The sequence below is a fragment of the Podarcis liolepis genome, assembly GCF_965112155.1.
Source record: "Podarcis liolepis genome assembly, chromosome: 10".
Taxonomy (NCBI): Eukaryota; Metazoa; Chordata; class Lepidosauria; order Squamata; family Lacertidae; genus Podarcis; species Podarcis liolepis.
This window is the reverse complement of record NC_139562.1, coordinates 24,458,481-24,485,367: the sequence shown is the minus strand read 5'-3', so window position 1 is coordinate 24,485,367 and position 26,887 is coordinate 24,458,481. Positions and strand designations below refer to the sequence as shown.

The following is a 26,887-nucleotide window of genomic DNA, read 5'->3' as shown; positions in this document are numbered from 1 at the left end:
CTATAGATTGATACATTAATATATTTATGCATTCAAAGCAGTGAGCATGCACAATAATACTAATGCTTAATGTTAGAAGCTTCTCTAAATGTCTTCCATAAATACTAAGATGAGATAGGCATTCCTTTATGGATTTATTATATTTTAAATTTTTAAATTTTTTAACATTGATAGAGCGCGCGTGTGTGTGTGTGTGTGTGTGTGTGGACACTTCAGGGTAGGGAAAACCAGAAGAAGGAATCTCTAACACTGCCTCCACTTTCCCTCTCCACTTTTGGCTACACTGGATCCTTTTCTCCCAGATATGATCTTCAAATATTTTCAAAATATTTTCATCTAGCACGCGCACACACACACACACACACACACACACACAAACACGGTAGCTATGTTGCACAATCCTCTCTCAGAGTTCCTTTTCTTTATTTTAAAAGCAGCAAATTGTGTATTTTGACTCCCTGCAGATATATATTTAAATGAGTGTTTTAATGAAATTGTTACCATCTACTCAAGAATTACAAGTGAAATTATAATAAGGCCTGTATGTTTTGAAATCTGTTGAGATTTTCAGATTATGTTTATGCCCTGGGCTTCGCAAGATTAACTTTTCTCTTTCAAATGGCATTAAAAGCATTAGGCCTCAATTAATCAGATTTGAAATTTGGAAACAAAGGAAGTATTTTGTCGGCATAATCACTAAGGGGCCATACGCTGGGCTCTTTTCTAACCAGCCTTTTTAAACAATTATTTCAAGTCCTGATTTTGTTGGGTTTGTGTGGGGCGGGCGGGCGGTGTCCCCCTCCCTTTTTTTGGACAGGGTAGCAGGGGGTGGGATGAGGGGGGGAGGAAGAGTGGAAAAGTAAAAGAAAAGAAGCCACTGAAATCTGGGCTTTGAATTTTGTAAATGAGCTTGCTGCCCAACACACTCCACGGCAAGATAAGGGCAGAATGGCATTTGCCGAAATGCTTTACTATCTCTCCAACAATCCGTCTGGGTTGTGGGCCCCTTGGTAACAGCTTGGCAAATCTGCAAAAGGAATGCAACTATATAGTTTTGTGTGTGGATTGTTGAGTCATTATAGGCTCCAAATTGCACAGCAGATCATTAATCATAGGCCAAGATAGGCAATCGCTGCAGAAACCTGATGAAAAGGATCCCGGAATAATGCCTTCTAAATCATGTTTAACATGCAGACCCTGCCTGCGAAGATATGGAATGGGAGGGGAGGGGAGAGGGAGGGGGGAGGAAATCATCCCTCTTTTAGGAAAGAAAACTTCTACTTATCTTTGATTTGCATTCAGGCCTTCCCTCAATAGTCTTTAAGCCTGTTATTTAATTCATTTTGGTGCCAAGTCCCCATTACAAAGCAAAAAAAAAACCCCAAGGCAAGGCCTATGCAGTCCATGACCAGCAATGGTACACACACACACACACACACACACACACACGGCTGCCACAAACTGTCTGTCTTTTCTTGTCAGTTCTGTGTCATTTGTGCCGTTGAACTCTACCAATTTGAAACGCTGACCTCTTCCATAGACAACCTTATTCTCCTCGAGTGAACGAAAGGGCCAAGGCCTACAAACCACTCAAGCGAGAGATAGCAAGAAAAGAGAAAAGTGGTTGACTCGTAAATCAATTTCCATAGGCCACCCAAAACCCATATGCACAGGGACACTGAGTTTTCAGGAAGGCAGGCGGGGTGGGGGTGGGGACACCCTGTGTGAGATTTATTTTTTAACATATTTCATGAAAGTCTTTTTTTTTTTAAGAATACAGGGGAAAACAGAAACCCTGTGTCATCCAGATACAGATACAGTGGTACCTTGGTTTAAGAACAGCCCTGTTTACGAACTATGTGGTATAAGAACCGCAAAACCGGAAGTAGTATTCCGGTTGTGAACTTTACCTCGGTCTACGAACGGAATCCGAACGGTGGAAGGGCACCGGTGGCGGGAGGCCTCGTTAGTGAAAGCATGCCTTGATTTAAGAACAGCTTTGGTTTAAGAACGGACTTCCGGAAAGGATTAAGTTCGTAAACCGAGGTACCACTGTATAGATAGATGTAGATATATAGATATATAGGTCTATAGATATATGGGTGTGGGTGCCAGCAGAGTCCTTTTATACCTGTTGTCAGGAATAAAAAAGGAAATGGCAATGCAAAATGCATGAAAAGGGCTTTGTCAGTAACTGTGGAGCTGCTAATAAAGAATGTAAATCGAGTGCACAAAAGTAGGGCTTGGGAGGGATGTGTCTGTTGAAATATAATGTCTAGGTGGGGCCCACTGGATCAAGATATTGCAGCTTAAGAGAGTTCCTGATCAGTGTTCAAATACTCCCTCTCCCAGGATACTCCATTCTTTCCCTGAGTCTACCATTGCCACTTCCTCAACAGTAAGTCAGCACTCTCTTCACTGAGCATGCTCAAACTTCATTTGTGGTGCCATGGTTTGGGTGTTAGACTAGGACCTGGGAACTGTACTTTTTTAAGGGTGCTATGGATTTTTAGAAAACCCTTAGGCCCTTCACAGAGTTGCAGTTCCCAGGGATTGACAGTTAAAACCACTCTGAGAATATTAGTTAGGTGAGGGGGAAAGGGTTCCTAAGAATTCTGAGTGCCCTTTACCAACTACAGATTCTTGGGGGAAGCCATGGCTGTTTAAAGTGGTATCATAGTCAGCCTGGATAGCTCAGTTGGTTAGAGTGCGGTGCTGAAAAACGCCAAGGTTGCCGGTTTGATCCCCGTGTGGGACAGCGGCATATTCCTGCATGGAATTGGACTAGATGATCCTCAGGGTCCCTTCCAATTCAATGATTCTGTCATACTGCTTTAAATGGGACCATGTTCTGTGTGGCCAAGAAAGAGGATGTAGTTTCTCGCGCCCCTGGCAATTGGTGGCTCAGTTCAGATTCCAGGCTGGGGGCCAGAAATCAATGTAGAAGCATTCTGGGTTTGTCTGAGGGTAAAAAAACCACCCCCAGAAATAGTGCCTCTGTTGATCTGCATACCCTCCAACATTTATCCATAGAAAATGGGAACATCCCATTCCATAATAATAATTTTACTATTTATGCCACCCACATGTTACTGGGTTGCCCAAGCCACTCTGGGCAGCTTCCAACATATATAAAAACATAATTAAACATTAAAAAAAGACAAAAAACTTCCCTATACAGTATTGCCTTCAGACGGCTCATGAGTTGGATAACTCCATACCCTCCAACATTTCTCCAATGAAAATAGGGACATTCCGGGATCAAATAAGAAACTGGGATGGTTCTTCTAAATCAGGGTGTCCCTGGAAAATAGGGATACTTGGAGGGTCTGGATCTGCATGTGTGAATGAATTCTGGATTGTTGCCTTCTAAGCCAAACACATCACAAGAATAAGGAAGCCTGGATCTCCAGCTTTTGTAATGCTATCACTTGTTTTTCTTTCTCCTCTCATTTTATTGCACATACAGGTAGCCTCGCCTTTCTCTTGAAATGTCACCGCCATTTAATTAGCAATACATTGTGACCTGAAAGTATAATCAGACAAACCAAGGCCATATGGCAGCATTTTAATCTACTCTGCCAAGATATAATCCTGACAAAATGGCTTCTTTTTTCAATTGCATTATTTCATGCCTTACCATTACAAGGCCTTTTCTGGATTTTTATCCCTGAAGAAACATAAATCACTGTGGAACCAATGCTAATGAAAAGAATAGGAGAGGAGGAGTAATTAGCTGCTCAGAGGAGAAAATGAGGATAAAGATTGGTTAGGAACAGTGGTGTACTTGTGGACCCTCTGCTCAGCCCTTTTTGGGGGTAACTGTAGAATTAGGTGGCAGAATGGGCTGCACCACTTCAGGTCACAGGTGAGAAGCAAATTACCATACTCTCTTGGAAACAGAAAACCAGCTCAGCAAGTAAGGAGCTGGTCTACAATCTTCCTCCCTGTGTGCTTTGTTTAACATTTGCAGGCTTTAAAATAATAGATTGGAGGGAGTTTTCAGAAATGATAACTCCCACCTGAGCTGAGGTAGGACAGTCTACTTCTCACTTTCAATGCCATCACTGGATCAGGTGGGATAAAAGTCGAACCATGTACATATATGTAAGAACATAAGAAAAGCATTATTGGGTCAGTCTAGTCCAGGATCTTGTTCTCACAGTGGCCAACCAGATGCATATGGGAAGCCTGCAAGCAGGACCTGAATGCAATAGCATCCTCACCACCTGTGATTCTGAGCAGCTGATATTCAAAGTGTACTGCCTCCAATGGTAGGAGAACATAGCCATCGTGGCTAGTAGCCACAGCAGGAGTGCCAGTGTGGCCATGCGGCCGTGGGTGCCCGGGGTCGTGGGTGCCATGCAGCATGAATGGCCCTGGTGCCGGATTTTGTGGGTGCCCGGCCTCTTCATGGGGAAATTTGTGGGTGCTCAGGCACCCAGGGACCCAGCACCTATGAGCCACAGATAGCCTTATCCTTTATGCATTTATCTAATCCCCTTTTAAAGCCACCTATGCCATTAAATCTTGTGAGAGCAACTCCCATAGTTTAATTTTTCACTGAGTTAAGAAGTACTTTCATCTGCTCAAAAACTCCCAGCATTCTGTTTCATTCAACGCACACAAGTTCTAGTGTTATGTAGAAAAACTTACTTGTTTTCATTCTCCACCCTTTGTCAAGATTCATTTCTATAGTACAATCTTTTGTAATCTTCACAGTTCCATCCTTGACTCCCCCCAGACTTTCCTGCCCAACCCACTCTACTGATACCCCCTCACCCAAATCATTTCTTAAATTTGTGTATTTGTTTAATTAGTATGCCACGCTTCATCCATAGAACTCAGGGTGGTTGACAACATAAAAATACAATATAAAAACACAAAATGCATAATAAAAACAAGAACAAAGGCAACAAAAACATGACCCAATAAACCCGCTCCCTCCTTCCTCCCCGACACTCATTTAAAGGGTATAGGATATTTATCACCCAGAGGCCTGGTTGAAGAGGAATGCTTTCACCTGGCACCTAAAGGTGTATAATGAAGGTGCCAACTGAACCTTCCTGAGAAGAGCATTCCCCAAATGGGGAGCCACTGCAGGAAAGGCCCGTTCTTGTATTGCCACTTTCCGGACCTATCCTTGAGGAGGCACATGGAGAAGGGCCTGAGATGATGATTGCAGGGTCTGGGTAGGTTCATATGGAGAGATGCAGTCCTTGAACCATTTAAGATGTTATAGGTCAAAATCAGCACTTTGAATTGGGCCCCAAAACTAATTGGCAGCCAGTGCAGTTGGACAGGATCAGTGTAATATGCTCAAACTGTCTCTTCCCCGTGAGCAACCTGCCACCGAATTCTGCAGCAGCTGAAGTATAGAAAGATATAAAAGAGTTGCATATAAGCAACTATTTAAAAACAATTATAAATATAAATGTGGTTTAGAACAACAGCATATACTGTATATACTCGAGTATAAGCCCACTTTTCAGCACATTTTTAATGCTGAAAAAGCCCCCCTTGGCTTATACTCGAGTGAGGGTCCTTTCGGGCTGCTCCCTCCTCCTCCGCTTTTGCCGCTGTTGGCGGAGGAGGAGGAGGAACGAGCAGCCCAAAAGCAGTCCTTTCGGGCTGCTTGTTCTTCCTCCGCCACCGCTGCCACCAGGTTTGTGGTGTTGTGAACCAGCTTATACTCGAGTCAATAAGTTTTCCCAGTTTTTTGTGGTAAAATTAGGTGCCTTGGCTTATATTCGGGTCAGCTTATACTCGAGTATATACGGTACATTAAATCAATTCACATCCAAGGTAGATACTAATTGGGATAGTGTTTTAAAGGTTTGTTGTAAGGGGAACATCTTTAGTAAGTGCCAGAAAGACTGTAACAGAGAAGGCGCTTAGGTAATATGCAATGGGTTAGGGTTCCAGAGGGTAGGTGCTGAGTCCAACATTATGTGGAATGGACTTCCTGATAGGATGGCATCTGCAGGATGTTATGAAAAGTATGCAGGTATATTATTCCCCACCTGTCCCTTTGGAAAGCACAGAAGGGCTCACCAAGAAAGGATTGGACTCTGATTTAGGGAGGGGAAACCTCCAGCCCTCCAGATGTTCCTAGGCTACAACTTCCATCATCTCTGACCCTCGACCGTGCTGACTGATCCTTAGGGGAATTGGAGGAGTCCAACAACATCCGCAGGGCCACATGTTCCCCTTCCATGGGACTTCATTATCATCTCTAAAACAGCATCACTATGATTGCGCCATAGGCAAAAGCTAGAGCCAACAGATATGAGGCCTACCGTTACATTAATTAAACATTGATTGCATCAGTTAGCTAACAGGTAGATACTCAGGGATACTTTTAAGGCAGAAGCAGGGCCCCCCACTCAGGATTTGAGGGCCCCAAAGTGCAGCAGGGTTGGATTCCCACATACTGAAGCAATGTACATTACCATCTAGAGGGGTGATTGTGGTGGTGCATAACTCTAAAATGATCTAACTGCATCACTACCCACACACTCAATGCTCCCCCTCCTCTTTGCCTTCCAGTATTTCCACAAGGGGTGGAGGTGCGATTTGCTATGGCAGTTGCCTTTTTTTTCTTTTTCTTTTTTAAGATTTCCAGGGGCGCCTGACAGGCAGGGAAAGGAAGGCGTTAATGTTTTCTGACAGGCGACCCCTAATTGTTGCCGCTTTTCTTCTTCGTGGCCTTTTCTGTGAAATTCTGACTTAGGCGAGGAGCAGCATAACAAAATGCCTCCGCCATTGAAATGGGTACCTGCTCTTCTCTTTCCACCACTCAGGGAAGGGGAATGGCATTATTCATGAAGATTTTTCAGCTGGTTTTTCCACTCTCTTCCTTTTAACCAACCTTCGAGTTAGATGAGAAGACTGGCTGGACTCCCTTTCTCTGCGAAGGCGGAGCTGCCAAGGGGACAATGGAGCCAAACTGTTTTACCCTGTTCAAGAGATAACTATGCTGTTGAGTTGAACATGAGGAAAATTAATCTTCGGGCCTGTATCAATGATGGCTTCGCACTTTTGTTTGGGAATTGCCTCCGTGGGATTATTAATAATCCTGCACTGGAAAGTGCCGTGACAGTCAACACATAATGGAGGCCTCTGGTGGTGGGGGAGGGAGGAATTTAAAATAAAGTCTTCCTTGCACATTTAAAAGATGCAGCGCGATTTGCTATGGCAGTAGTGGCATAGGGGGTCATAGGCTGGTTGGCCCCAGGGGGCGGGTGGGGTAGGTGGTTGGTCTTAAAACCTAAAACTTGCTACTGACAAAGTATGACTTTTTTATGATGATGATGATATACCACCCTTCATCTGAGGATCTCAGGGCAACTGACAAGATGAAAAAACAAAATATGTTATTTTTTATTTTTTATCTTCTTATATTTCATTTGTGAATTGCTTCCTATGAAGCATCCCCAATTTCACAATACAACAAAAACATGCCTGAAACTCTTTATGTGTATGTATCGGTCAAAGCAATAGCAGATATAAAAACAGGCTGTCAGGAAGCAGGTTCTTCTCTCTTTGAAATCAGTGCAACCTGAACATGCTTAATGCCTCCACTGGATCGTATACCTTACTCTGGCTTAAATGATGGTAGTGGCAGCATTTGACAAAGCTCAGATCCATCCTGGTGCCTTCCAGATCTTTTTGCACTCTGACACCCCGCCCACCAGCCCCAATGACCAAGGCTAGTGGTCAGACAGGATAGGACCTGCAGGCAAGCAACATCTGGAGGGTGACAAGTCCTTCATCCCTGTTCTGGGCAGTAAATAAATAAGTGCACACAAGTCAAACATCAGAAACGGCACTATTGAGAAACCAGTAGGAGAACATTTCAGCATAGCAGGACGTTCTGTTCCTGACCTTAAGCTGGTTGTCCTTGAACAGAAGAACCTCAAAGAGAGACACATTCCAGCATGAAACTGCTGAGTTAGTTTTCTAGGAAATTTAATTCTATTGCTTATGGTTTGAATTGAGATTAGAGTGGTTTTCTAATCACAATAGATGCATTACTTGGCTCACCAATGCCAGAACGTTTGTGCAATCACCAAAACTGCACTTTTAACTATTATGGTTTTACATTTATTATCGCCATCTTTTTTTGTTTTTACATTGTTTCCCTCTGACTTCTCTATATCCTCCTGCACCATGTGTGTAAATATGTCTTGCAATTTATATTAGCCAGTTCTCAGGTCTATGGCTGTTGTTGTTGAGTGCCAGATCGGCCATGAATAAAGTTTATCTCATCCATGACTTGATTGGCCGGTCTCCATTACTGAGGCCTGGGTGGGGGAGCAGGGTGGAGTTGCTCACCCAGCTGTGGCCACCTGGGTATTCGGCACATCAGGGCAGACTTGAGGGCCAAGGAGGGAGAGTTGCTGTGGTCTATAGAAATTCTCTTTCTCTCCAAGCTTTCTGTCCAGCTGAATGGAGATCTAGTGTGTTTGTTCTTGGTGTTGGGTAATCGGGACAGATTAGGGATTCTGCTGCCCAGCAGTCTTCCAGACTGATCTGGCAGACCTGGTGAAAGGTGGTCATGTCGAGGGTTCCCAGATTGTTGGTTCTGAGGGACTTCAACATCCATGGCTAGGCAATTGGCTCTGGGGAGGCTCAGGGCTTCATGACAACCATGGGGCTGTCCCAGCATGTCATCGGCTTGATGTATTTTGCAGGTCACACTCTGGAGCTTGTCTTTTCGATTGGGTGGGGGGAAAGTGATCTGAAAGTGGGGGATATTGGCATCAGTCCCTTGTGATGGTCAGAGCAATTCCTGTTGAGCTTTAGGCTTTCAGCACCTTTTGCCCTCTGCGGAGGCAAGGGACCTATTAGAATGGTCCAGCAAGTTGGAGGTTGAGGGATCCAATTGGTTTCCAGGGGATTTTTCAGCTGATATGACTGGCAGTCCTGTCAATGCCCTGGCCAATCTGTGGAACATCGGGATGGCTCGGACCATTGGCACGATCACCCCTGAGCACCCTCTCCTGCTTTGCTTTGCTTCATTTGGCTTCTCCAGAGCTTAGGGCAAAGAAACAAGCTGGGAGACAGCTTGAACACAAACGGAGGAAAACTCAAGACAAATGAAACCGAACACTGGTGACTGTGCACTACTGAGCTTACTTGGTGGGAGGCAGAAAAGAAGGCATACTGTATTTCATCATCACCAGTGTGGTGTAGTGGTTAAGAGCGGTAGACTTGTAGCGGTGGTAGAACCGATGGTAGCTTGGTGTGACTTGTTTGCCAAGCACTCTGAGGATAAAATTGCTTGCATTTGTTGGGACCTTGACTCTGCTATTACAGTGGTACCTTGGTTTAAGAACAGCTTAGTTTATGAACAACTTGGATTAAGAACGCTGCAAACCCGGAAGCAGGTGTCTTGGTTTGTTAACTTTGCCTTGGAATAAGAACATGTTTCACTTCCTGTTGAGTGTGTTCCATTTGTAAATTGAGTCCCCCACTGCTATGGGAAAGCACGCCTTGGTTTAAGAACGCTTTGGTTTATGAACGGACTTCTGGAATGGATTAAGTTTGTAAATCAAGGTATACAACTGTATAGTGGTTGAATCTCAAGAGACATCCAGAGCACAGTCTAGTCCTGTTATGTTGTTTGAGTTTCAGTTGGTGCAGCTTGAGGATGTGGACAAGGCGCTTGGATCAATTTGGGTGACTACTTGCGCTCTGGACTACTGTGCCCTTCTTGGCTAATAAAATCCAGCAGAAAGAAGACAGCTGTCTGGGCCAGGGAGGTAGTCAATGCCTCTTTATAAGAGGGGGTGGTTCCTACCTGCTTGAAGAAGGCAGTGATAAGACTGCTTCTTAAGAAGCCATCCCTTGATTCTGAGAACCTAAGCAACTACCAGCCAGTTGCCAGCATCCCATGGCGGGGGGAGGGGGGCAAAAATACGTCCTCACAAGCACACACACCCAGAAAGCAAAATAGTATTTATTTCTAGTTACAAGTATAGCCCAGCATTCCTCCCTGGAAGTCAAGGTGGTGTACTTGTCCCCCTCTTCATTTCATCCTTGTAACCCTGTGAGGTGGGTTAGGACAAAATATTTGATTTCAAGTAAAAGTAGTCTAGGCTTTTGCAGTAGAGAGCTGGTGCATCATAGCAACCACCAGACTACTCTATTTCAAATCTGTATTAGTCCTACGTTCACATTTTGCTTCTACCTTGCTCTCACTTGGTGGGGTGGGGGGCTAGCCAGGTTTTTTGCCCTGGGTGAAGCCTCCAGAGGAGCACCATTTTGGCTCCCAGCTTGCGTGTGTGTGTACAGAAATATGCATGGAGGGGTGTGTGCCAAACTGGGTCTTAGACATGGATGAAATAAAGCCCACTTTCGCCCCTGCACATAAAATAGTAACATCAATCCTAATAGGCTGTAATCCTGGACACGTCTACCCAGTCGCAAGCAACACCATGTTCCGTTGAGCTTGCTCCCAAGGTAGTGTGCACAGGATTGTAGCCTTGAAGTGCAATCCTATGCACATTTACTCCGAAGACACCCCTGCCGAGTTCAAAGGGGGCTTTCTCCCATGTAATCATGCACAGAACTGCAGCTTTAAAATGTTTCCCCAGGCATCCTGAAAGCCATGCTTTCTTAATACACCCGATAGCTGCGATCCTGTATGCAGCGCCTGAAATGGAGGTGACTCCCTTCCCAAACATGCGCTAGGATCGGGGCCGCCTCCCGGAGATGCCTGCTAGAAGGAAGATTTCTTCCTACACTTGAGACTTTTCTTTTCTCATTTGGCAGGCCACGTGCTCTCGCCTCCCCTCGCCCACCCGGGAAAAGAAACACGTCGTGAGAGGGCCATCCTCTCCAAGTTGGGCGGCCCTTCCAAACTGCAGGCTGAGCAAGGAGGAGGCGGCAAGAATGCAGAAGCTTGGCGCCGGCGGCGTTCCCCTTTCCTCGGCGCCTCCCTCTGGCTCCCCGGCCTGGCCTGCCCCGCCGCACCCGCCACCTCCGCTTTCAATGGGCGGGCGGGCGGAGCGCCCCTTCCGGCGGCTGTTCCCTGAATGGCGGCGCCCGCGCGGGAGGGGCCCGGGGCGCGCGCGAGGATGACAGAGGGCGCATGCCTGCAGCCAATCAGCGCCGGGAACAAACTGGGACGGCCCGAGAGCCTGAATAAATCATTAAGCTTGACACGCGCGCCTCAGTCTCCCCGGGCTGCGCTGTGCTGCGCTGCGTCTCGGGCGAGGCTGCAGACAAAAGGGATGGCTGTCCTGTAACTTCCACCTGCGCGTCAAAGGTGGTGTAGGGTGGAGGCGAAGGGGAGATCGGGACCCCCAAAGACTGCTCGCCTTGCAGCTCCAGCAGCCCGAGCCTGAGCTGGTTTACTGGGGATCGAAGTAGGATCACAAGGTCCTGAAATCTTTTCAGGAATTAGAATAGTCAGGCACGGTGAGATGGTGGGAGAGGTTAGGAAAGTTGCTATCTGTGCTCCCGCAGCAAAGGTTTGCTGAAAACACGCGGCAAAAAAGGTATATGGTGTTTGATTCAGGGTTGAATATATATACTTTAAAGCCGATCCGTTTATGATAATCTCAGTAAGCATAGACGCAAACTCCTAGGGGGCGATGTCCCTTGGTCCCTCAATAAAATATTTGAGGGGGGCACCCTGCTCCCCAGTTGATGGGCATTGCCATTCAAATAGAGTATTGTGCGCGCTCCACATCTTGTGATCGATTATGTGGGGCGGGGCCTACTTGGCTCCGCCCTCAATATTTTATTCAAGTTGGCACCCCTGTCAGTAAGCCTTGTAAGTTTAGCATTAAAGGTTTAAATGGATGGCATTATTTCTTCCTCCTCGGACCCTCGCTCAATGGAAGCGAAAGCTAAACCCCTGATGGTGGGCGTGACGTATATTACGCCCGCACTTGGATATTGATCGATGGCTGTCAGTAGATGGCGAAAGAGGGGGGCCTAGGCCTTTAAACTCTTAGTCCGCATGCAAGATGGGAATCGATGCGCCAACTTCTTCCCGATCAGTTTAAGAAGAGTTGAGGGGGGCGAGCATTGGTCACTGGGAGTTTTCTTCTTGCTGGCACTGAGCTCCGTTCTGTCCTGATTTAGGGTTAGCTAAAAAAAAATTATACAGCGCTGGAGGGAAAAGGCCATTAAAGCAGGAGCCAAATAAAAACTGAATCGAACTCTTTTTCTTTCTTTTTCTGGGCACCCGAAACGGTATCGATCACCTTGCCTCCATCTGCGAGAAGGTGCACGCGCATCTATCTCTGCGCACAATTTCTGTTACCTCTCGTCATTGTGTCCCAACACACACACACTCGCCAAAACAAAGTTGGCTGCACAGACATAACAAATTGGGGGTCTCTTTTTTGTCTTTCCCACATGCAACGGGCGACTGCTCCGGTTGGGTGTCGGCGGCTCTTTTTGCCTATTTAATGCCAGCGACTCCATCCTAACGAACCAACCTGCCCAGCAGTGTGTGCTCGCCCTGCTTTTTGAAGAGCGTTTATTGAACTGCCCCCTGTTTCGTTCGCGCAGTTATTCTTTGGGAAAGAAAAGTGGTTGAGGTGTATTTGGCTAAGATGGCTCGATTTCTACGAATCCCCTTCTTCTAACAACGCCTAACCGTTTACGCCTAACCATTTCCATCGGTATCTCTGGTTGTTTTGCCCCTGACGCGTCCTCCGCCCCCTCCCTCCCTCCATATAGCGCTAGCTGAGTAGCTTGAAAACTTGGAGAGTACCATAAAATAGATGCTCCCTGATTTATGGAGTTTACTAAGGCTGAATCCGTCTTGTCAGAGCCCCTGAATAGCTTTGCCTCCCAGCACAAGAAAAGGCTTTGTGTTGCTAAGCGATTAGAGCAGATGTAATGAGATTTCGCTCCAGCCTGCCCTGCACTTTCCTATCTCCAGTGAAATGGTGTGGGTCTTTGGGGGGGGGGCGAAAGGTTTGGGTTCCTGCCCGCTTCTGACTTCGTTACAAGGAGCGCCGTAACTTTGCCTCTTGATTTCACGAGTCTGGATATTGACTATTCAGAGAAGAAGAAAAGCGCGCGGGTGGGGGGAAAGAGAGAGAGCGAGAAAAAAAATAAGAGAACACCTGTCTCCATAAGGAACAGAAAATTTGGTCTTGGAGTATCAGAATGAGACATTGTCGTAATGGGATACACATAGCCATAAATTACTTGCTAAACTTCATTTGCATACCTTATCTCTACAGCCTTGTAAAGGTGGGTAAACAAACGAAAAACGGAGCCACCTTTTAAATAGCATAAAAAAGCGGCAGAAGAGAATGTAACCGTTATTATTTTCCTAATCAAACAAAACTTGCAAGATCGGTTAAAACAACGAGTGCTTGTACTGAATGGGCAATCCAATGGTTTCTTTACTCCTGCCTCCCCCTCCCGCAGCATATTAATGGACGAGGGGAGAAAGTAGAGGAGGGGAAGGAGGCCGCATGTATGGCAATGCAATGCTGCCAAATTAAATAAAATTCCGTTATAGTCCAGTGCATGAAGACTTTCTGTATTAATTTATTCGCGTAGCATTGTTTTTCTCTCTTTCTTCCATTTTTTTAAAAAAGCAGGATTTTTTTTTTAGAAACATTGCCTACCTCCTTTTTTATTTTATTAGATGCGTTTTGCGCTAGGCTTTCCGCTTGGCTTGGCGCACGCAAACTGAATTTGCAAGCAAGGCGGGAGGAGCTAAGCAAGAAACGGGGAGGTGGAAAGGGACGAGGGGGAGAGAATGAACCCGAGGCGGATTCTAGTCACGTCTTTGCTAACTGACAACAAGGAGACTAGCCAAAAAGGGGAAAAAAGCGGGGAGGGGGAAGAGACCCAATTTCTTTTTGAATCTTGGTAATTGGGCACTTTTACACGCAGATCACGCTGTTGGGGGAACGTAAAAAACAGGCCAGCTAGATCGGCGTATTGAATCTCAGGCGCGCACTTTCTGCGGCTTTGCTGCCCGCCACCCCGTTTCATGTTTCTCATACGCCAGCGCTTCTCTAACATGGTTTTAAGGGATATTGCCTGATAAACATCTTTGATTTTCTTGTGTACACCCTGTTATATAGCACTAGAAAGTGGAGAACAGAGATGTCAGGTTTTAAAAAAGAGCTCCCTCCCTGCTAGGATTCATTCTTTGGTGGAGTATGATTTGTGTAGATGCAGAAAGGGAAACTAAGCAGGCAGACCTCTCCCTATTTAATACACATTTGGAAAACCCAGCAGCAGAAGAGCAACTACTGCAATATCCTTGTAGGCCTGCTTATTTTGAATCCTCACGTGCATCTATATATACACAGAGACTGAGCCCCAGAAGTGTAATATCCCCCTCTGTGAATATTTGACTCTTCTTATACATGGAAAACATAGGGAAGAAAAGAAAATCAAGATATGCAGTAGAACCAGGAAGACGTTGCTTTAATTGAAACAAAAGGTTTTATTACCAAACTAGTTTGTATAAAACACGGTTATACATGATTTTTGTAAGTTTGTAATAAAACAGTGTGAAAAGGCAGTAGTAAAAGTTTTCTTTTTCTTCAAAAGGCAGCAGCTTGTAAAATAAATAGCTACCATTTTGCGTTTGGACAATAGCTGCATAAACTTTGTTCACTTTGAACAACTGTTTAATAACATTATTAATACATTAGCAAAGTTTCTATAAAAAAGTAAGACACATCGGTGCTAAAGTACATCCGGAGGCATTTCCAAGTCCTTTACAAGACCACATGACAAAAACATGGCAGTTGTAAGGTCATTTTGACTACGCATCTAGATATGAAGAGGTAATAAGCATTACATATCATTTTAAAAGTTATCAAGATATACACATTTTAAACCATTTGTACAAAAAAAGTCTATAAATTTCTCTGTCTCTTATATACAAAAATAGCTTAATATATCCCCAAAATTGGTTAGGATTGATACAAATAGATTTTTTTTATATAATAAAAAGTTCACAAGAAAAAATTGGAAGCATTTTATGATGGGGATGGTAGGGAGGAAGTGGATGAAGGAGAGAGGGAGACGTCAGAGGATTCTTTGAATACAGCATAGTTTTGATTTTCAAAATCTCCACAAGTACTAGGCAACAGGAGTGTCCTTTGCACACTTATTTAAGAGCAAGTCCCACTGAATCTAGTAAGCACACACAGGATTTGTCTGCACAGCTGCAGTCCTAAAGCCATATACTTGGGAAGAAGTCCCACTGAATGCTGTGGGGCTTACTTCTGAGTAAGTATGCTAGGATTGCACTGTGTTTTGTGTCCAGAAAGCTGCGAGTGAAACAGTCTTTCCAAAGAAGCAATACTGTATTTATTTCAACAAAATGGGAAGCTCATTGCTCTGTTGAAGATGTATATGATGTATACTGACAGTGTTGTTTAACTTTGGGGGTACTGAATAGGCAGATAGTTGCTTTTGGGCCTCCTGTTGCTACTAAGCCCATTGTGCAGCCTGATCCTATGTATGTGAATGTCACTGAGGCTGCAATCCTGTGCAAGCTTATCTGAGAGTAGTTGAGTCCCATTCCGCTAAATGGGGCTAACTTCCAAGTAAACATACATAGAATTGGGCTGCATGTCTCTTCAAAACAGCCTGGAGTGCAAAGGCAGAATCAGGGAGTGCTTCCGGTTTCTTGCAAATGCAGTCAAACTCATTCTGTGCTTCACTGTCTTGACTTTTCTTCCTTTCCATAGTGGGAAGAAAACAGATGCAACCGTTTTTCAGCAAGTCCTGTAACAACATAAGGAGAGAGAGGTAAGCATCAAGGCTTAATCCAAGTTGTGACAAGGACACAATTGGTTTTGGCATGCCAGCTCCATTAAGTGATCATTCTGCTCAGAAAGACACACCCGCTTCACAGCAAGGCCTACAATTCTGTTACGTTGAATTTTTTGGATTTAACTCAAAGATGCTTCTGAGTAAATTATTCAGGACTGCAGTGTAGATTTCAGTGACTTCAATGGGTGCAATTCCCAAGTCCTGAACACACAGCAATGCATATCAACTCACAAAAAGTCCCATTACGATAAATGGGGCTTCTTCCCCAGAAAGTGTGCATAAGGCTTCAGTCCTAAATCTTACTAGGGAGGAGGTCCCACTGAAAACCGTGGCAGAGATCCCACTGGACTGGGTCACATTTAAGATTAAGTAATCACATTCATTACACTGGCGTGATGGACCTCAAGCAGCCTCCCATCCAGGCACTGGCTAGACCTGGGATCTAAGTGACCTCACATAGTGTCCTTTGACCACAGTATGGGTCCTGTTAGCTTCCACAGAACTGGCATCCAGACATATTTGGAATGAAGCCCCTTTAACAGTTCTATATCATAATATAGATCTATTGGCCCTCTCATAGGACATAGCAGGAAGTTAAACCAATGGAATATTCTTCTGAGTTATTATTTTGAGTACCAATTGGCAGGAATCCAAGTGTGCTAGCTTACGGTTTATCATGGTTTTGTTGTTGTTTTAGTGTTTTGATTCATGTAGACAAAATATTGTTGTGATATACATTAGATAGTGAATGGGAAATAAATAAAGGTTAAGGGCAGTATTGACCTAGCTGCTCAGTGAGATCCCAGTTGAAGGCTACAAACCATTTTCCAGGCCTACTGCATATTAAGCATTTTGCTGACTACAGGAGTCAGGCTATGTAATACACAAGCCACTTAGGCCAGTGTTGTCTCACTGACAGATCCTACTAAAGTTGACCACTACACTGACTTCCAGGAGTACTTCTGGAGCACTTAGTTATTTGCAGTTTTGTAATCAAATAGGGCTAGTCCAAAGTAGGTCCCACCTCCCCATAGGGCACTCAGAATGTATCTCAGTATTGAACACTGAATAAAGAGAGGAAAAGAAAAGAGAAGCATAGGCACCCTACACTCCATTTGCCATGGACCAAGAGGGCTCTTTTTTCACCCGGAGCCCAAGCAGGGCAAGTAGTCCGTGGACTGCAGCCTACCACTCTGGAGATGAGCCACTGAGCTCAGCGGGATACAGGTCAATCAACTCCCATCAATTTTAATGAGATGGTGTCCTCCACTCCTAAGCTCTTGTTAGGTGCATTTGCACATGCTTGTCCTCCCCATCAAATTTGTTTTGATTGTAACCTCCTTGGGGCAGCGGCCTTGCCTTTCCTCACTCTGATGAGTGCCATGTGCACTGATGGTAATGGAAAAATAGCTGACTAAAAGCACGAGGCTCTTAATCACAGGGTTGTGGGTTCGAGTCCCACCTTGGGCAAAAAAGATCCCTGCAGTGCGGAGGCGGGTTGGGCTAGATGACCCTCTGGATCCCCCTTCCAGCTCTATGGTTCTATGCAGGGGGTTGGACTAGATGACCCTCGGGGGTCTCTTCCAGCTCTACGGTTCTAGAAAAGAACAAACCCTTCTTCCTTTCCAACCTGCCAGCAACGGAGCCCCGCCACGACCCCCTCCCCGCTCGCCCCCCACCCGAGAAGCAGCTTTAGCCAAACCCACCTGCTGCCAAGCCAGCGCCAAGAGGGCCTCCGGGGCCTCTCAGAACCAGTTGGTGAAGTCCAGGAGCTCCTGCTCTTCGGGGCTGAGGGGATCGTAGGACCCTTCGTCCGAGGAGTAGGAGGAGACGGGCGAGCCCGCCATGGAGTTCATGTCGTTGGGGTAATTGGGGGAGATGGTGGGCGAGAGGACGCCGGCCTGGAAGGCGGCGCTGACGGCGTCGTGCTCGTCGAGGAGCTGCTGCAGGGCCCGGATGTACTCGACGGCCGAGCGCAGCGTCTCCACTTTGCTCATCTTCTTGTTGGCGGCGCCGTTGGGGACGTGCTCGCGCAGCGTGGCGAAGCCCAGGTTGACCAGCTTCACGCGGTTCCTCTCGCGCTCGTTCCGCCGCGCCACCGCCGCCGGCTGCTGCTGAGGGAGGCTGTAGCCGAAGCCGCTGAAGTTGAGGCGCCGCTTGCAGCGCATCAACTCCGGCGACGACGAGCGAGGGCGCTTCACCTGCTGCTGCTGCGGCTGCTGCGGAAGGGGCTTCGGCGCAGCCGCAACAGGCGCTTTGACGCCGCCGCCGGGAGAGGACTGGTGCTGCGGGTGGCCCGCCGTCGCCGGGCTGAGCTGCTGCTGCTGCGCGCTCTGGGAAGCGGCCACTGCAGCCGCCGCCGCGGCCGCCGCGAAGAAGCAGGCGGGCTGGAGAAAAGGCGCGGGAGGCGGCGGCTGGCTGACGACGCTGTCCATCTTGGCGGGGCTGGCGCTGGCCATTGGGCGGCCGCACGGACGAGGAAAGGCGCGCGGCTTGTGCTGGCCTGAGGCGCGGGAAGGAGAATTTGGTTTATTTTTTTAAAAAAAGAAAAAGAAGGGGGAAAAAGGCTTGCGGGTGTAGAGCGCGAGCGAGTTCAGATGGCACCGCCGGCTTGGCCTCCTCCCCTTTCTTTGGAACCGAGGGAGGCTCGTGGCGCTCGCGTGTGCGCAGCCCGCTTCGCCAAACCCCTTTTGCCAAAAACGTCCAGAGATTGTGTCTCTTATAAGGGGCGGCCGGAGCTGGGCTCGCTGTTGTGGCCCCCCCTCCCGCTCGCCCCACGGCCGCCGCCTTTTCTCTTCACACTCTCCCCCCACCCCCGCGCGCTCGCTCGCGCCGCCTCCTATCGCTGCCTCTCTTCGCACACACGCACGCACTCTCTGTGTGTGCACCTTGCGCCTTCCACACTCCCCGGCTTTGCAATGAGTGGCCGCGAGTCGGGGAAGTGCTGCCCGTCTTTTCATGACCGGTCCGGAGAAGGGTGTTGGTGTTGGGGGTGTGTGTGTGTATGTGTGTAAAAAAAGAATTGGATGGAAAAGGCACAACACACAGGGGCGCGCGCGCACGCACACACACAGAGGAGCAAACCCCCGTACACGCGCGTGCACGCGCGCTGGACTCAACTCCGCCTCCTCTCCCCCCACCGCTCCGCTTGCAAGGTTTGTTGTTGCAAGTGCGTGCGCCCGGCGCGTGCCGTTGGCCCAGCCGCTGAATAAACAATTGGGCTGGGCCACCGCATGTGGGGGGAAGGAGGGAGGGGGCCCAGGCGGCACAGCGAGCGCTGATTGGCTGAGTTGAAGCCGAGGCGGTAATAGAAGAGGGAGGGGGCTGTCGAGAAAGGGCGAGGGGGGAGGGGTTCCCCGGGCTCCTCGCAAGCGGGGGGAGGCGCAGCGCCTGGCTCGAGCTTTCCTCTCAGGAGCCGCTTTCTGAGGCGGCGAGTTGGGTGGAGGGTCATGGCGGAGGGCGCCTGAGAGCGCGGTTCTTGGGAGACCCCTGCGAGGAGCAGCGCGGTGACAACGGCGTGGCCCCCACGAGTGAGCGGGGCGGGGGCAGCGGAGACTCGAGAAGCACCAGCCCTTCCTGCGAGACGGAGCGACCGCTTGGAGAGCGCTGTCAGGCGGCGGGCTTCCGAGCGAAGGGGAGCTTCCGTAACACATCAATACAACAAACATGACCTGCCAAATGCACGCCTCGTATCCCACTTGCCAGGGAGCTGGGATTGCTCCAGTTCCCTGCCATGTGTGCAGCTGATGGCAAACTTGGCAAACTACTGTGACATGTGTGAAATGCCCCTCAGGAGCAGGAATCACAAATCTGAAGCCAATTAAGGCATATGAAGATGCTTCACTTTGCATACCCCACCAAATATTCATGAGTGCATAGCTTTAGTACAAGGAAGAAGTCTGGTCAGATCTGCAAAAATAATGTAAAGTTCATAAAAAGACTTGCCGGGATGTAGTGGCAAGCCCTGCATATGGCTGTTTAAAATGCAGCCCTCCAGGGATCTCTGCCTGGTCCTGAGTGCCAGGCCATGCCCCTCACCAGCCCTGGTCGTGCTCCTCTCAAGTGCTTTTGCCTAGTGCCTCCTCAAGGACTTTTGTGATAATGCTTCTTCCTTTCCTGGATGGAGAAAGGTGAAGCCTCTTTTCCTAGACCCTTTTTACTCCAACCCCAGTGCTGGATTTAGGGTGATGCAGGCAGTTCCCCTGCACAGGGCTCCAAGCTGAGGGGGCACAAAATTGAGAAGATCCATAACTGAGAGGTTTCTTTGGGAATGCCAAATTTTGGCCTCACAGAGCACCATATAATGAAAGATTAGCAAAGTCTGCCCCTATGCTTGCCCCACCCATCAATGGCATGCAGCCCCTGGAAGGTTTCCTATGAGGGTCTGCAGCCTTTGGACCAAAAAAGATGCTCCATCCCTGTTGTCAAATGTCAGCAGCCCTGGGTACCAGCATTATATTTCTAGGAGCCTCTTCAACCAGACATCTTGGCTAGCTCTTATTTTTAACGTGAGAATATTGATGCTGCTGAAAGCACTTAGACAGGTGCTGCGTTTTTATGCCCCCCCCCCCCCCGCCCAGGCCTGCCATTAGCTTCAGGGGGCAATTTTAGATTAAGAAAACAGCACAGAGGCCCATAGCATCCACCTCACTTCACTTCAGCTTGGGCAAATTGGTAAAGCCCATCAAGGAAATTTAACTCAAAGCAAAGAAGTTGGGAGATCTGACCAGAGGCCTCTTGTGTCCACATGTAGTGTGGCTCTAAGGCTAATATATGTTCCAGACTTAGATGTGCAATGAAATAAAACCCAAAGTTCATTCCAATGACTCACCTTGATATATTTGTATACAATATAGTTTGTAGAAAAGTCCACTTAGTCCATTGCATGCCTGTTGGTAGCCTCTGCTCAAAAGAGGAGAGATTCCCACAACCTACTGACCATAGGCAGACAACTTTGTAAATATGCCCCATAAATGCATATGTGATCTTTTGATTAGGTGGGGGGGCTGTTATTTCCTAAATATATGGAAACAAAGCATCTTACAATGCACCTGTCTTGCCCAGAATCGTCATCTCTGATTGAGAAGGTGTTTCAAGCCCAGCTTTTCATGGCAGGGACAGCTACAGGTTTAAGGCAACCTGGGCCACATGATGGTTGATAGGTGAAGGCCCCATGAAACTCATTCTGTCCTCAACCACCCAGTCACCCATCTGCCTTCTTACTTAGTCCAGGCCAGGTGTGTGTGTGTGTGGCACTGGCTGTCAGCTTCTTCCTTTTCCATAGTCTGAAAACTAAGAACTCAGCCCTGTTAGAACTCAACAGGGAGGAGAATGGCGCCCACTCCTTGTGCTCCGTTCTAAATCACAGTTGCTGCGTCCCCTGTCCTGCTCAGTGCCCAGTGTGACTGAACCCAGTGCTCCCCTAAATCCACCTCTGAGAGCCACTGCCAGTCATTGTAAATACTGAGTGAGATGGATCAACAGTTTAACTCAGAATGGCAGCTTTCTGTGTTCCTAGGCTATCATCATCCTTGGCCCGTTGGCCATGCTAGTTGAGAGGAGCTGGAATCCAGTAACAGCTGGGGAGCTTCAGGTTTCTGTCCCTGCCACAAATGAAAGTGTCTAAAAAAGGCAAGAAACAGCAAGCCAGTGGTGCATGGGACCCAATAGGTCCATGCCTCCCCTGCATGACCATAAGGGGGGCAAGTCTACCCAGGGATGTTTTGTTCCCGGAGAAAATGGAACATTAGTTTTATCAGCCAGGTAAGGTTTCTAAACTTCTACATTGCTCCAGATCTCCTGTAGGCTTTGCTTATGATACACAATCATATCTATATGATGCCCTTCTCTCTCTCTCTCTCTCTCTCTCTCTCTCTCTCTCTCTCTCTCTCTCTCTCACACACACACACACACACACACACACACATATAGCTTCTGAATTAGTTTTGTTATCAGGCTTTCTTCTCAAATTACTGATCAGAGTAAAATAGCTATTGAAGTGAAGAGTTATAGGTACCAAATGCGATTTCTCTCTCTCACACAGCCTCCTTTCACTAGCTCTGCACCTGCAGTTAAGAGTCCTCAATTTCCCCATAATAATAAATATTCCTTTTCTGCTCCCCTTCAAGAAACTCCCGTCATTATTTTGCCCTTGTTTTCTGGGTGTGAATTGCAGGCAGCCACAGGCCCGGGGTCTTTTGACGTCCCCCCACTACCCTCTCCATTTTTCTTTCTTAAAAACTTTCCTCTGCTTAAAAAACAATCTTGCTTTTAAAGCTTTCCCCCGCGTGCGCGATGATAAAATGCCCGTCCTTTCGAGAAGCATAACGAAAGTCATTAATTCTACCTAGTTCTTCAAAAGACCCAATACATTTGGAACTTTTTTGGGGAGGAGGGAGAAAGGAGGGTCCGATTTGTTACACTCTGTTTTGTTACAGTAGGCAAGCTAGCTTAGGGTCTTAGGCACATGTCTCTGCCTCCCCCTCCCCAAACCTTCCATCTCTAAGAGCGAAAATAAAGTAAAAGGTCTTTCATAGTAAACAAAAAACAAAACAAAAAACCAGCTTATTCTCCGCATAGAAGACATGAATAGCTGGGAGGGCGGGGGAAGGAGGAGGAGGGGGCACCCTTACAATTTCCATCTCTCTCTCTCTCTCTCTCTGCTGGGTATAGCATTCAAGATCAGTCCAGTATTCAAGAATCAGTCCATTTTTTGCTCAGCAAGAGAGTTTAGAAAAGAAGCGTGGGGTCTATTCAGGGATCTTTCCCCCCTTCACAATTGTGGGGCTTTATGAACCCTATCTTCCATGCCTTGTCAGGGTATTTGCTGGAGCCCAATTAGCGCTTTGTGCTGCAAAGGGTCTTTTGCTGAATCTTTGAGGAGGCAGGAAAAAAGGAGGAGGAGAAAGAGGAGGCGGAGGGGGTGGGGTGGGGAGGACTCTGCTCAAGTCGCCCTCTTATTTTGACGATTTCAGTCATTACTCCGTGTAATAATTAATATGACAACTGGACGCTGAAGTTTGTATAGAAACACCTCGGCAACAGCAGAGAGAGGGAGCGTGCAGTGGGTGGTAACAAGCTAAGGATCACACTGTCCAGGCACAGGGAGAGAGGGAGAAAAGAAGGAATGCGAAGAAAAGAAAGGAGAAGGAATAATAAAGATAAATAAATAGTTGGCACAATCCGCAGGAAGATAATAAGAGCTGGAGGGAGAAAAGGAGTTTGAAAATGGAGAGGGGGGAGGGGGAGGGGGAGAGCACAGAGAAGTTAACTTTAAAAAAACGGTTTTCTGACTATAACTCTGGATCCTGAAATGTTGGGAATTAAAGGGAAAGAGAGGAAAATTGCTTGAGATTTCCTCCAAAATGGGAAGAGACGCGGAACTTCCGCAGAAAGGAATGCCTAAAGTTTGTGTGTTTAAACTAAACAAAACAAACAAAAAAACCCATACACTAGCAATTCTAAATGGGAGTATTGCATTTGTTTTTCTGATTCAAAGTTTCCCTTCAGGGCTGAAACTCCGTCTTTTTTTGGGGGGGGGGGCGGAAGGAGGGGAGGCGACCTTTCGAGGAAACGATGGCCAGTCGGATCTCCCGCCCCTCCAACACACACACTTGGGACTTCAGCGAGGTCAGTATTTCACTCTTTCCGAGTTTTCACTTTCCAAATCGGGTGACCGTGACATTGACCTCCGTCCGGCCACGATGGACAATCACTCCCCTCCTCCTCTGTGGACCAGCCCTAAATCAATCGTCGCCGTTGTTTTAGAGACTCTTTTTGTTCATTTACCATTATTCTTTAAAAAATAAATTAATTAAAAAGGACGTCGTCACGAGGCTCCCCCCCAGCCATTAAGGGCATAATAAATAATTAGGGAGCCTTAAGCATATTAGCTACAGCTCATGCTAATCAGCGGCCTCGGGTCTCAAACTAACCCGAAGTGACAGGTTTGTTGCATTTAACAGGAGGAGGAGCGGGATAGAGATATTCAAAGCTCCCTTCCCTCGCTCCTTTTTGCAACATAGGAAATGAAAAGTGGGGTGAACGCGCTGCAGAGAGCCGTTTGCGAACGTCGACTTCTGGATCAAACCGCATTCCTCGGCTGCTATCACTATCGCAACTCTAAATTGAACAGCCTGCGTCGCAGATGCAGCCCACGTCTCGACAGCAAAAAGCAATGGGTGGAGTATTGGGGGGGGGGGTTGTCTCTGAAAACTCGCCCTCCCCTTTCTACTCCCCCCCCCCAGCAACCTTCCCCGCGCAAAGGACGCCGGGATCAGGTCGGGGGCAGTTTGCCGACTTGGCTGAGGTCAGTCGTGTGTCCCCATTGTGCGGCCACGTGTCCCGCGTCCATCAGCGGCCAAGGCGGCGAGGCTCCTTGCTGCACGGACGGCGATGGGAGCTCGGCCCGAGGAAGCAAGTCGAGGGATTCCCAGCCAGGTTTGCTAGGGAAATCGGACGGTTGGGCGTGCAGATCCACTGGGCAAAAAGCAGATTTTCTGTCCGGTATTCACAGACTCCAAGAAGCAGACTTTCCCCCTCTGTTCAGACGTGTGCAATTCCCTGTGGCCCAATAAGTCAAATATAATAAGAAATCAAGTTGTGCCCATGCATCGTCCTCAGCTGTGTTGCTTGCTTCCCTGCAACGCGGGCAAAGTGTGACTTGCACTGTGATGCTGGAATATTAGTCTAAATAGGATAATTCAGTCTGCAGAGTTTGGGAGCTTTCTTCCTTGCCTTGCACCTGAAAAGCAAAGGTGCTGGTTCCTTAAATGTCTCCATCCCGACGTTCAAAGCTTACCCTCTCCTCTATTAGCATTGGCAGGCTTTTCCCAGATCAGACTTCCTTAAAAGTTAAGAACAGGGGTGAGAAACTGAAGAGGTTTGGGCTCCCAGCCACCATCTGCCTCAGCATGTGTGGCCAATGGTCAAGGAAGATGGGAACTGTAGATCTGACTATATTGAGATGGTCATGGGTTCCTCTCCTTTGGTTTTGGAACATGGGAAGTTGTTTTATACCATGTCTGACCAGTATTGCCAACACTGACTGGCAGCAGCTTTCCAGAGTTTTGGGCATGGGTGCATTGCAGAGGGTTGCACTAGAGATAGCCTTAGGGAACCTCCCCACTCTATGATTCTGTGATTCCCAGTCCTACCTGGAGGTACAGGGCGATTGAGCCTGACCTGGGATCTTTCGCATGGACAGCATGTGGTCTATCACTGGGGTGGAGTCTAGGAAGGAAGGACTTGGCAAGAGTTGTATAAAACTATGCACAGTCTGGGGACAGTTGATAAAAGAGTGATTTTTTTCTCCTTGATAGTACTAGAACCTGGAATCATCTAACAAAAGTGAGTGGTAGGCATTCCAGGACACACACAGCAAGAAGTACTTATTCACACAACGCACAGTTAAACCATGTAATTTGGTTGTCCAATTTGGGGGTCATGGCCACCAATTTAGATGGCTTTAAAATGGGAGTAGAGAGCTTCATGGGACGCGGGTGGCGCTCTGGGTTAAACCACAGAGCCTAGGACTTGCCGATCAGAAGGTCGGCGGTTCGAATTCCCACGACGGGGTGAGCTCCCGTTGCTCGGTCCCTGCTCCTGCCAACCTAGCAGTTCGAAAGCACCTCCAAGTGCAAGTAGGTACCGCTTGCATATAAATAGGTACCGCTCCAGGGGGAAGGTAAACGGCATTTCCATGCGCTGCTCTGGTTCGCCAGAAGCAGCTTAGTCATGCTGGCCACATGACCCGGAAGCTGTACGCCGGCTCCCTCGGCCAACAAAGTGAGATGAGCGCCGCAACCCCAGAGTCAGCCACGACTGGACCTAATGGTCAGGGGTCCCTTTACCTTTACCTTTTAGAGAGCTTCATGCTATGGGTACTGGTCAGGGTGGCTGTGTGCTATTTCCACGGTTAGAGGCAAGATAGGGCAGGATCAAATGCACTTGTTCCATTAGTGCACAGATTTACTGTTTCTCATTGGAACTCCCCCCTCCTTCCTCAATGTGTGCCCCCTGCTCTGGAGGGTTGGTGGAACCCCTAGAACAGATTTGGGGAGATCATGGGAGGAAGGGTGTGTGTGACATTGTGTTGTGCAAGCTGAAATCTTTGTGCTGATGGAACATCCACATGCGCTTTTTTGAATGCAGCCCATACCTGTGAACACCAGTCACTGGCAGATATTGGGGTGGAGGCCCTCACCGTGTGTTTCCCATAGGCTTCTGACTGACCTCTGTGGGCAAGAGCAGAGCACAACTGGTGCTGTCCTCCAGGGGGGCCAAAACAATGCTGTAGAACAGAGCGCAAGAGGCAGGGGACACCAGGTTTTAGTATTGCACAGGGTACTGCCAAAATCTGAGAGCCCAAAGTCTTTTGAATAGCCCTTGGGGGCCATATGGCAGTGGTGGATGGGGCCAGAGTCAAATTGGCCAGAGGAACAAATGTGGATCCTGACTTCATGCACCAGGCTGCTTTTTGCATCCCTTTCTACTCCCCACCCAGGCAAGCCTTCAAGGACACAGAAGGGGTGTGGCCTAGGAAATAGGTGTGTCCTGAGGGCAGGTAGATGGTTCCCCATTCTTGAGGTTCTCAATCCTTGCCTTGATCTGGCCTTTATGCTTGAAAGGAGGAGGAGAGGAAGGAGTGGAGCCCTGCTTTCCCTGGAGTAGAACCTTCCAAATCCCCATGAATTAAGCATCAAGAAAGGGGGCCTACTGCCATGATCATGGAATTATAGAATTGTAGATGCTTCTTGTTGGATCATCATCAGCGTAACACTAAATATCAGTATTTGGGGAAGAGTGGGAGAGGGCTGCTGTGTTCATGTCCTTCTTGAGAGCTTCCCAGAAGCATCTGCTTGGTCACTGGGGGAAGCAAATGCGAGACTGGATAGGCCTTTGGTCCGATCCTGCAGGGCTCTTTAAAAGTTCTTAGGAGAAGCTATGGAGCAAATGGTCGTGCTGGGAAATAGCCTGTCTGCTGGTGACAAGCTGTCCATGTCAGCTTGGCCTTGTCAGGTGGCCTATGACATTAGTGAAGAAACACTGCTATTCCCATAGGCTGTAAGCTGGCCCACAGCTGACTACTGATCCATCTGCATAC

The 26,887-nt window shown here is 47.6% G+C and overlaps 1 protein-coding gene and 1 long non-coding RNA gene across 5 annotated transcripts in view; one reads left to right on the top strand and one right to left on the bottom strand.

Moving 5' to 3' along the window:
* Nucleotides 1–23,908, top strand: part of LOC310687236 — a 158,860-nt gene extending 134,952 nt beyond the window's left edge. For 3 of the 4 annotated variants that reach the window (XR_014516312.1, XR_014516313.1, XR_014516315.1), the window contains 3 exons: nucleotides 15,699–15,759; nucleotides 23,293–23,412; nucleotides 23,808–23,908. This is a non-coding gene — a long non-coding RNA (uncharacterized lncRNA). Of the gene's footprint in view, nucleotides 1–15,698; nucleotides 15,760–23,281; nucleotides 23,413–23,807 lie in introns of all 4 variants that reach the window. The other variant, XR_014516314.1, reaches the window with a different exon arrangement.
* On the bottom strand, nucleotides 14,405–19,024 carry ASCL1 (achaete-scute family bHLH transcription factor 1). The gene is made up of 2 exons (XM_083462092.1): nucleotides 17,490–19,024; nucleotides 14,405–15,735 (listed from the first exon to the last, which is right to left on the bottom strand). Exon 1 carries the CDS (start codon nucleotides 18,240–18,242, stop codon nucleotides 17,529–17,531), a length of 714 nt encoding a protein of 237 aa, XP_083318218.1. The 5' UTR covers nucleotides 18,243–19,024; the 3' UTR covers nucleotides 14,405–15,735; nucleotides 17,490–17,528.
* Nucleotides 23,909–26,887: the final 2,979 nt, after the last annotated feature.

Coding starts and splice junctions, on each gene's coding strand:
- ASCL1 (XM_083462092.1), bottom strand. CDS start 18,242: ATGGCCAGCGCCAGCCCCGCCAAGATGGACAGCGTCGTCAGCCAGCCG.